The 11,440-nt window shown below is 47.7% G+C and overlaps 1 protein-coding gene across 1 annotated transcript; it reads right to left on the minus strand.

The window, feature by feature from the left end:
* Positions 1–550: 550 nt before the first annotated feature.
* On the minus strand, positions 551–3,078 carry LOC1273376 (mitochondrial import receptor subunit TOM40 homolog 2). Its single transcript, XM_312343.5, has 4 exons — positions 2,550–3,078; positions 2,143–2,471; positions 1,577–1,801; positions 551–1,227 (listed from the first exon to the last, which is right to left on the minus strand). The coding sequence occupies exons 1-4, from the start codon at positions 2,859–2,861 to the stop codon at positions 1,119–1,121; spliced, it is 975 nt and encodes a 324-aa protein (XP_312343.5). The 5' UTR covers positions 2,862–3,078; the 3' UTR covers positions 551–1,118.
* Between the last annotated feature and the right edge of the window lie 8,362 nt (positions 3,079–11,440).

An 11,440-nucleotide genomic window follows, 5' to 3' on the forward strand; every position in this document is an offset into this window, starting at 1 on the left:
TCATTAAATCAATAGATTGAGGGCACAAATGCACACACACACACACATCGACAAAAATTCATCTGCAGCGATGTCACCCTTAAATTGGATTGCATTTCTATTCAATTTTAATCAATCGTAGCTAATGCAGCCCGCCGGAACAAACTGCAATCAATTATCGCACATGATCGTGGTACACGCTGAACGATAAGTTGCTTGCAGGGCCTTATCATTATGGGATGAATATTTAATCACGCGCCACATCATTCAACTGGCACAGCAAAAACGTCCAAATCCGCCAAAAAAAAAAAAAAACCATTTAAAATCAGCTTCAAATTACTTCACCATATTGCACTTAAACATTAGCAAAATAAAATGAAATGTGTGTGCGTTGTTTGTGGCTTTCACCTGTCGCTTTCCACCTTAAGCCCCAGCCCCTGGTTTTTTTTTTCGTGGTAGAGGAAAGAATTTAAAATTAAATCAATACAATTGCCCAACTCTATAGCTTCCCCTTTCTGGAAAAGTAGAAAATACCATGAAAACGCGAGAAAAAACTCGAGAGAGAAGATTATGCAATGTCCCCGCACTATCGGCCAGCTGCATTTGCGATCGATCTCCACAGAATCATTCAAATACATAAATGCACAGTGGGTAATAAGGGCAGCTTCGGACAGCTCGGTCTCCACACACACACACACACACATACAAACAAAAACCACACCGGACGGGAACGGGACGCGGTTTCGAATCGGATGAGCTATCGGACTAATTTGGTCCACAGGCATACACACTCGTCCAGTCCGCTCGGTTGCGGTCCCTTTTCAAGGTGTGAAGAGCGAGAGTGTGTGTGTGTGTGTACGCAGTGCTGTCCCGTGTAGAGTGTCATTTAATCCTTGCCCCGCGCCAATCCGTCACCCGAAACCCACAACTGTTCTGAGCACATGTGCGGCCTTTTTCCGTTTTTTCTAGGTTGATTCGCTTTCCCATTCTGCGGTTCGTATCGATCGCGCGCGCGCGCGTATTGAGGTCGCACGCAAAAGCCCCGCCAAACCGCTGCCGTCCGTAGTATTCTGCGCGAAATCAAGCGGATCGGGGGAAATGGCGTGCACCGGTCGGCGCCGCACAGCGGTCCCGCACACTCACAGCAAATTAGAATCCAAATCAATCCGAAATCCACACTGAAACGTGTTTTTCGGCACGCAAAACAACAAACTCAACCGGGCGGTGAATGCGGCCGGCGTAAGCTTTCTGCATTTTCGGACAGGCAGCCATCCATCATCGGTCGGTCGGTCGGTGTGCGATCATTAACATCATCGTCATCCGCATGGCCAACGTGGGCGTGTGCATTCGGGTTCGGGCGGAGGTTGACAGTGGATTGAATTTTTCCAACCCGGTGCACATGAAAAGAGATACGTGACAGATAAGTGGCGATGTGCGCGGGGACAGCAGGAAGGGAATGGGTAAGGGATTCGATTTTCGATTTAATTGCTGCGAAATTTATCAGACCCCACCAGGCCCTGAGCCTTTTTGTGACGCGCAGCAATGGAGAGTTTTTTTGTTTTGTCCTTCCGTACTTGCTACTACTACTACTACTAACCTGCCGTACGTGAAGCCGACGGTCCAATCAGAGTCGAACGAACCGCGGATCACCGTGTCCTCGTGCTCGAGCCGGTAGCAGACGGTGCCGAGCGCCCGGTTCTGCCGCTGGTTCACAATCATGGACGAGCCCATCTGCAACGTGCCGGACACTTTTTGCCAGTAGCTCAAATCGAACGCTTCGGGCGAAACGGTGGCGGCCAGCGTGGACGTTTCCCGGTTGTAGCTGCGCGGAGAACGGAATGGAACGAATGGAACGCTGTTGTTAGCGTTTGTTACAGCGAAAAGCCTTGTCCGATTGCAAAACAACGCGCGGATGCAACAATGCAAACACCTTAAGCCGGCGGCTAAGTGCGTGGCTGTGTGTGGCAAAAACGGCAACACTAGGAAATACCATTTTCCGTCCATAATTAACAACCACTGGGTTAGCAATTATCTGCCGCCTTTGGTCCGTACACCGCATTAATCCGCATGCAGCGCGCACTTATCTCTAAAGTAGCCCGGTGGCAAACCAGCATCATCATCATCATTCCCATCTCTTGCTAGCTCGCTTTTGAGTCTACGTACCGTCCGGCAAAGGCCACGTTCGTGTGCTGAGCGCCCCGGTAGCATTCGCACAGCAGCTCCACCCCGAAGCAGAGCCGATCGTTCACGCTCACCAGATGATCCAGGCTGACCCGGTACGAGTCGAGCGTGGTGTCGGGCGTACTGCACCGTACGGTGGACGTCCGGCTCGCCCCGGTGTACTGCAGCGACACCTCGTCCACGTACGGTTTCGCGCCCGGCCGAAGCTGCAGGGCTAGCTCGAGTCCCACCGACCGGACCGGCCGGTACAGCAGCAGCAGGTTCGTGCAGAGCGTCGTCGGATTCACATCGAACGCTACAAGTGGTGTGGTCTGCAAAAATTAATTTCGAGCCGAGCGTTAAAACACAGCCACCGGTCGCGCGGGAATGCGCGAGGAGAAAGGGCTTACCAGCACGCTATCGCTGCATCGGCGCTGGAAGTGTCCACCGAACCGGAAGCCGCTCGGCGTCACGTGGCTAAGGTTCCAGCTAGCGCCCAGCGTCCGGTTCACGCCGCAGCCCTTCGTCACGTTCAGCTGGAACCCTTCGAACCAGACCGGCCGCAGGTGGTTGATGCGCTCGTGCAGGTTCGCCATGTCGCCCGGGTTGAGGGGCGGCTGCCGGACGCCCGACGTCCACGTGAACGGCCACGGAAAGCGGCCACCGTACCGTGGATCCGGCTCCGGCACGCACGTACCACCGTCCTTGCCTTCGTACCGCATTCGGTGGTTGTTTTGCAGTGCCGTAAAGGGGGGGAGAGGATCCGACCCCGATGAATGAGCAACCAACTTCCACAGCCTGCCAAGATGGCGACGAGCCAACTGCGGGACAACGGCGAGATTCAATTTTCTCTCTACCGCCAAAGCATCCAGCGCACACTTGGACCCAAACACACACAACAATTTTGCACCCCGCAATTTGCATAAGTAAACGCCAGCTGTCAACAAACACAATGGCAGGGGCTGTTGGCGCCAAAAGTGACACCAGCAAAAGTGACATTTACGACGACGACGACGACTACGAGTGTACTCACGGGGCGTGCTTTTGAATTTCATCCAACAGTGCAACATTTATCAAAATGCATTTTTCAATATTGGCACGAACGGAAAAGCGATTTCCACACTTCCCCCTCCCCCGGACCTAATGCACCCTCTCCGTTCTGATTGCAATTTCAGCACGAGTAAATGTCCCAAAAATGTCCGCATTATCGAGTGGACTTGGGACCACGGGCGAGAAGTGGCACTGCAGTAAAATGATGAAAAATCACTTCAACCAGCCACCAGTCCCATCTCCTCCCCCTCCTCTTTTTAGTCATGTTACTCGAGGGTTGGTACAACACACAAAAAAATGCCGGGAACGGATAAAACAATAAATGGAGTTTCGAAGTGTCGCACCACTTGTCCACACAGTACTGCACGAGAAAAAAAGGGAGTGTGTGAGAGGTGGCACGTTAACTAAATCATACAAAAAAAGAAGAAAAATCCATTTCTACTCTCTCGACTCTCGGCTGCAGATAAACAGTATTTCTTGTGAACTTTCACACCGGATCGATCGACCAAATGTCGGTGAGTGTCGGTAACGACTCAAAACCGACCCAGAAACAAAGCAAAAAAAAAACTCATACTTTCTTGGCACCACTATTTCGGATCGAGCACGGTTCTGTTTTGTGTATGTGTGTGTCTGTATGCTGTTTGCCGAGGGAAACTTTCAGCACCCTTCCGTTGCCAAATGCTAACTGAATTCACAATCAACACGATGCATCATCGAACGAAAAGGATGGGTCAAGCCCCGGACCCAAACCCCAGGACCGAAGGGTGTAAAGTTTGATGGCACACAGAGAGAGAGAGAGATAGGGTGGGGCTCCGAATTGTTCCGAATTTCCATATCGAACGTGAATATTTTATTGAGATTTTATCGCCCGAATGTCTGCAATTTGCACTGCGCCACCCAGCGACCGGGGGATTATTAATTTTTTGCCACTTGCTTCTGCTTTCTTCAATCAAATTTGGTCCGAATTTTTTTTTTTTTTTTTGCGGTGCAGAGGTTAGCGTGGTAAACAGGCAGCATATTGCAGATGAAAGGATGCACAATGATAAGACGACCAAATGGAGCGGTACGTACGTCTGGAGTAGGTTTATCGAAGGATGCGCCATACATAGTTGGATCGTTGCTTGATATTGGATAAAATATTCGTTAAAAAAAGATTCAAATTTGCTTAAAGAGAGCGATTCTGCAAATGCATTATCCCATGCAAAGAAAGGCACCACTGTGCCGCAAACCCATCCCAACAATTTCACCTTGTTGGCGCCAACACGCTGCACCACAGAATGCACCACACGCAAAAGGGTGCAATTAAAGGCCACACTTTTTAATTGTGCACGAACGGAAACAATCGCCACACTGTGCTATTAATGCACACACCCGATGGAAAAGCACCAAATCACAACATTGGTCCGTCGATGCGAATTAGATCTGCCTTACAATATGTGGCCGCGCCTGTGTAAATTGAAATCAATTCTCCATCGGCTAACCGTTTCGAAGTAAAGCGAAAAGGCAAACAAAAAAAGAAGGGGGGCGAACGGGGAGTGGGGGGGGAGGCACCTCACGAACCCGTGTCATCAAACACACCCAAACCCGTGTGGTCGTTCGCTTCCCAATCGTCCCCCACGCCTGGTGTGGCGCAGGAACAGGCTTCCAGTTTTTATGAGCGAATTATATTGATTTACGTTACGCGGCGTTCGGCAAACAGCCATTTGGGCTCGGGTGCAGCCATATAAAAAGCCACTCTCCTGCCCTTTCTACCCCTAGACGGCATTTTAATTGGTCTGCACGCGAAAAAGATCCTGTCCGTGGTCAGGATCCCAGCGTGTGTGTGTGTGTGTGCCGTTCCGGCCGGGCTGGCTCGTAATACCCCGAACGACATTTCCGCTTTCCGGCTGATTGCCGCTGTTGCACATTACTCATAAAATGTCGGCCAGCGGATTTCCACCCTGGCACCGCTGGCCCCACAGCCGGCCAACCGCAATCCCAATCCGGGGTACAACCAATGGTCAGGTGACCTACTTTAGCGAGACGGCGATAGGCAAGGATGAGCGAGGTTGCGAGCCGATTTAATGACACCGATATCCGGTTCAGCCTCCGGGTGGGGTACGGGAGACCCAGTAACCGGGTGTACGGGCAAAATACACACTCACACACACACACACACACACACACACACACACACACACACACACACTGACTGTGAGCCGCCCAAATGTCTGCAGCGCGCGTTCCGTGGTCGATTGTCCGTGGTAAATGAGCCGATCAGGACGAGGGGAAGGGGGGTGAAGGGGGGAAGGAGGAGGGGGGAAATCGTGCCGGCACCGTACCAATGAAACGGAAACGCAGGGCCCCGAGCACGGGTAAAGCTCATCGGCAGGAAATGAAAAAGCCATTTCCGGTGGCAAAAGTGTGACTCCGCGGGAGGGTGGATTGATGAGGCAAGGGTGGGGCAGATTTTTGCTATTTCTTACTCACACTCTGTTAGGAGTCTTTTTTATCTTCTTTTTCTTCTTTTGTGATCATTGATTTTTGTTGGCACTCGATGTTTAACTCGCACGGACAACTTCACACTAAAGCATTCGTCTATAAAGCGCTTTAAGTAACGGATTATTGATGCATAAGCACCTCATCATCCTGCAAATTAAACATTAACACACTCACACACACACACACACACACATGTCCCCGAGTGGTCGAGCCAATGTTTTACAACTCACAGCACTCACACGTAAAGCCAACAAACACTCTCCAAAAGCACCCGAAAGCTCAACCGGTTATCTCGAAAACCTTTCGATCCCTGACCATGTGCCATGCGAGTTGGAGTTGGTTGACAGCAGTAACAAAAAAGGGGAAACTTTCCACTGATGTGCAGAAAGTGCAAATTGCAATCCCTCACACACGGTCAAACTCATAGCTGCCCCCCCTCCCCCCTCTTCACCGCACAAAATGTCAATCTCGATGGGGACAAATTTCCACCCTCGGAAACAAACTTTCTCCATTCGAGCGAGCTGCTCCGGCGTCCTGTCCCTGCGATGCATGCGAGTTGCATAAACTACTAATAAACAGCGCAGTAGGCAGCTGCTAAGCGCCTGCAGCTATGCAAATCACGGTCAACACCACCGACACGGGCTGGGCGGATAATTAGAAATGTCCTTGCCTTCCGGAGCGGAGAGCCGGGATGATGCTCGCAGTTGATCATTTTTACCCCGCAGCCCGCCTGCTAAACCGGCTAATGGCAACGTGGGGACCCGTCCATGACCCATTTGCCCCCATCACCCTACCTCCCCGGGCGACAGGCAGGAAATCGTTCTATCATTTAGCGTTCAGCCCCGTTCGCTCGCTCGCTCGCTCGGTAAACTTTACCACCGACCATGAAACTTTGATGAACGGTGGGAATAATCGTGTTTTATGATCATGATGGCATTAAAAGTTGTCATTCGCTATCGTGCCGAGGGCCGAGGGTTCGTGGCGATCCGCGATAAAGCATCGTTCTTAACGCTCCGGCCGAACAGCGGAACGCGAGCGTCCCCGGTCAGCTTGGATGGGTTTTGGATAGAGCGTCGTTTGGTCGGGTGCGCGATATGTCGAAACTGTTCAACAAGCTCGGAACTCAAAGGTAGTAAAAGTTTACACGATAGTTATAGTTTGTGGGATGAAGGGTGTCTATGTGTGGGCTGTGTCGTTTTATTTTCTCGTTCGCATTTTTCTGCTACTTTTTTGCTGCTATTCGCGATGAAATTGATTTCATTTTGAACGTTGTTTTATGGAATATCATTAGTGTCGTTGTTTGCGAGAAAAAAAGAAAACAATTAAAAGCAGTACAGTATTGTTTTTATAGTCGAGCTGGATCAACAATTACGAATGGAACTGAAACTTTGAAATGACTGAGAAATATGACAGACAAAAGGAGGAGACATAACTTAAAACAAAAATGCATTTTAATTACTGAGTGATGTCTTGTTGTCAAAAAAGCATTGGTAAAGCAAACCAAATATAAATCAATTCATCTTACAAAGCGCTGACATGTATGCAACCTTATATACTGCATTTTTTGCAATATTTATTAAAGAAAACAACAAAACTAATATAAACAACCCAAAACAAAACATTTCAATTCTTTTGAAAAATATTCTGCCATCGCAAACGCACAGCAAATCAACCTCCGGAACATATTAGCCTAAAAGTATGCAACCGGCTACACGCAACACCGTTCAAAACGATCCATTTACGATTGTAAAGCAACCGCATGCTGTTAGACCGTATTCATTACTTTGCTTTACGTTTTTTCATCTCCCAGACACAACAGTTTAAAACAAAATCACCTCCAGGCAAACGAGACGCTTGTCATGCATATTGCACATATCAACTTCCGCATCAACTTCATTTTACCTGCCACCGAAACTCATCACCTAAGCGTGTGTGTATGCAAACCGATGAACTCAACCGCCCTGTGGGAACCACCTATGAAGTGCGGTAACTGCCACAAAAGCAGCCAGATTGGTTGCTTCCGCAAACATTACCTTCAATTCGGGCTCGGCAAATACACAAAACTTTTACCATCACAAACGGGAAGCAGCGCGTGGGAGAAAAAGAGCACAAAACACACCCCTGCAACCGTAAAACGCGATAAAGAATCTTAGTTTTACACCAAAAAATTAGCAAAAAAAAACTCCCGCCCCGACACATACACACAAACTGCCAAAAGAAGAGGCCAAACATTGCTGCAAGTAAAAATTACACACAACACCAGCATTGCGGTGTAGAAATGGTGCCCGGAAATGGTGTAAGTAACTGGCACAAAACAAGTGCATTAGTAGAGGCACAACCTCCTTCCCCTTTCTCCAGCTCGGCTGAGTCCGCCGGGAGCGGAGAGTAATGCTGTGAATCGGAAAAGTTTTTCCATTACCCGAAAGCTGAAGCATCTCGCGAGCGCACACTCTCCTGACACGCTTTCCGGCGGCGGAGGGTGGCAGGGCGTTCGAGGTGGATGGTGTGGGATGTGTATGTTGTTCTTGTGTTTTTTTTCTGCACTTCGCTCATGTTCCGTTTTTCAATTTTTGCACCGTGCAAAGCTGGCAGAAATTTGCTAGCACCGCAAGTGGGACAAATAGACAAACCTCAACGGTACCCGGTTTGACGGTTTTGCAAAACACCAACAGAAGTATGCAAAGTGGGTATTGTTTTTGATGAAAACATTACAAATTAATGTTGCTCCCACCCCCCTGTAGTGAAGTTCCACTAAGCATGGGCAACGAAGTGAAGCTAGAAATAATCAACTCAAGTTGTCGTGCACAATCTCAAAAAAAGGTTGCAGTGGGTTTGAAAATAATTACTAGAGGGCTATGAGTTCTTCATTTGTTTGCTACCCCAAGGATGTGAACTTGTTTGAAAGAGTAATTTCTTTCTTATTTAAACAACACACAACAATAAACATAACAAGTCAATATAAAACTGCTTTAAAACGTTCCTTTTGAAAATATTTGCTTAACTCAAGGGGCATTTGCAGTACCGATTGCATACTAACGGGTACATGTAAAAAAATACACAACATTGCATACTTTAAGGGGCATTGTGCTACCAATTGCAGACATTCTGGCAAATCGGCAGTACAAAAAAGCCTATTGAAGAAGTCTTTCAACTCTTTTGTTACCCTGTTTAAGCATCAGTTTAAACTGTGGCTCAGCACATATGAACGAATTTAAATTTCGTTAGCATCTCCGCCGCTCACTCCGCTTCAAGCACGCGCTCCAAAACGTCCGATCCTCAACCATTTGTCAGCACAGACCCATGGGGTGTGCCAGCGCCACAACAAACCACTTCACGACCCAACACGGCACACGGATGGCTGTCGTCTGCAGTGAGCATCCGTCCACTCTTCCCATCCACTCGGGGCCACATTTATGTTAATCTCCAAATAACAGCTGGAGGACAGCTCGAGCTCTGGTACAGCGGAAAATGCAAATCCATTCCCATTCAGAACTTTCACTTTCTTCCTTCAGTTGCGGCAAAGGACCCAAAAGGATGCCGCCCTCGTCCTCGTTTGGACGGGAAAGTGTAATCGTAAATAAATCCAAACCCTACCCGGCGGTGGTGGTTTCGTGATTCACGGAACTGTTGGCTCGGCAGGGTGTGCTGTTGCGTCGGCCTGTCGATGGGTTTGGGGTGATGTCTGGTAGACATGGAGCGAATGTAGCTGCATCGGATGTGAGTCTGTGGTTTTCTTACGAATGTTAAACTCTCTACAATGCGCTTCACTTTCCTTGCTGGGGTCCTGCTTTCGATGCAGCAGTGTCGGGGAGCACCACACACCCAATGGGTTGGACATTGTAGACATGGAAAACTGAAAACGTCAGAGACAAAATGCTGTAATTAAAACCGCCAGACTATCTCGTCCATATTCACGATGGCTGGTGCAGGGGAACAAGAAAAACAAATAAAAACATGACGAAACATTTCTCCGTCAGACAAAACTAACTGGCAACCGTTTGATTGCTAAAATTCTTTGCTCAAATGTTCAAATTCCTCCATGACACACAACACAAAGCCAGCGATCAATCTCTATTTCCGACACCACTCAATACAATTTTTACCCTGCAAAGCGAGCAAAAGGAGCCTTTAAACGGGTTGAAGCGTTGAATTAAATGTATCGCTTGATACTCCGGCCACATTCCATTCAACGCAAATTTGGGATACATTTCGGTCGATTGCGAAAAAAGGGACGCCAATTAACGAAAGTGTGCGCAACCCCATTCATCGTGCCGGCGCGTTGAGCAGTTAAGTTTAATTTCTACTAATCGCCATTTAACGGTTATTTACGATTCCATTCATTGAGCCGGGACACCTTTTGTGCGATGGGTTTCACTTCCAAGCCAAGCGGGAGTTTCATTTTGTGCGTGAACCGTATTAACTCATTCCACGATGGGAGTAACGAAACAATAAAGGACCTTAGCTGCGTTTGGTGATTAGGAACCGGGTTTAATCATTCAATTTTTTTTTCAATGCTACTCACTTGCAGCTGTTGACAATGTTGAAAATATTTCATCATTTTAAACTTGTTTTGTTCAGTGTTGTTTTCTTTATCATTTCATTCCTCAAATTTATACGTTTTCATCCTCTGGTTTTCCCTCTTTTCTTGTTTTTTTTCTAACATGCTTTTCTTCTTCTTATTTTTATTCTTTTTGCTCCATTTGCCAGACTTTATTTCTATTAATTTTGTTCTTTTATGTTTTCTTTTATTTTGCTTTTAATTTGTTTGGTTTTTAATTATCTTTATTTTAATTCCTTTTTTCAACATTTCTTTTCTCTTCTCTTATCTATTCTTCGGTTCTATATTTCAACAATGTTTTGTAATTTCATTCTTTACTCTTTATGTTATTTTTGTTCATTTTCCTTCTACCTCTTCTTCTTCTTCTTTGGCACAACAACCGTTGTCGGTCAAGGCCTGCCTGTACCCACTAGTGAAGAGAGCTTGGCTTTCAGTGTCTTATTGTTACCATAGCAGGATAGTCAGTCCTATGTATGGGGGCACGGTCTATTCGGGGCATGAACCCATGAGGGGCATGTTGTTAAGTCGTACGAGTTGACGACTGTACCACCAGACCGGCCTTCTACCTCTACTTCTTAATAATACTCTGCTAGAAAGCCAGCAACATCAACCACGTTAGCACATTCATCGTGATCCTTTCCTTAATCAATACATTAGGATGAACCAATGCGCAGGGAAGAATTTATCATTTACATTACCAACCGGCGATAAGATACACCCTATTAGCTTCATTCTTGCAGCGTAGTCACGCTCATCAGCAACTTGAAAGCTTCCCGTGTCATCGCCAAACGCAATACCCAGGTTCAATATTTGCTCTGGGACCACGATCGGCATCGCCCGCGCGTTCCGAAATCTACATGAAACGGTCTGATTCCACCGAAAATTACTTATCATTTGCGTGCGTGTTTTGCGTCCAACCCATGCCCCACCCCACCCAAGAACAGAACTACTGAGGCAGCAGGAGGACTACTTTTCGCGCAAATGCCTGCTGGCTGTGCGCAATATTATTTATTCATGGTAATCATCGATATCTTCAGCCCACGGCAGGAGCGAACGAGCTGCCACGAGCAGGACCGTACGAAACGAACCGAAACCTTCTACCGCCGCCAAATCGTAGTCATCATAATAGTAGCAATAATGACGTACAACTCTCATCATTCCATCAGCATGGGGCGGATCGGCTCTGTGTGTCGCGGGCGCGCGCGCCTGCAA

The sequence above is a fragment of the Anopheles gambiae genome, chromosome 2 (assembly GCF_943734735.2).
Source record: "Anopheles gambiae chromosome 2, idAnoGambNW_F1_1, whole genome shotgun sequence".
In the NCBI taxonomy this organism is placed as follows: Eukaryota; Metazoa; Arthropoda; class Insecta; order Diptera; family Culicidae; genus Anopheles; species Anopheles gambiae.

What these genes read in the sequence shown, in the direction of transcription:
- LOC1273376 (XM_312343.5), bottom strand. Translation starts at nt 2,861, where the DNA reads ATGCGGTACGAAGGCAAGGACGGTGGTACGTGCGTGCCGGAGCCGGAT. An exon ending in GATGCAGCGATAGCGTGCTG is followed by an intron (nt 2,472 to 2,549) that starts GTAAGCCCTTTC and finishes TAATTTTTGCAG; the next exon opens with ACCACACCACTTGTAGCGTT. An exon ending in GTCGGCTTCACGTACGGCAG is followed by an intron (nt 1,228 to 1,576) that starts GTTAGTAGTAGT and finishes CCGAAAATGCAG; the next exon opens with AAAGCTTACGCCGGCCGCAT.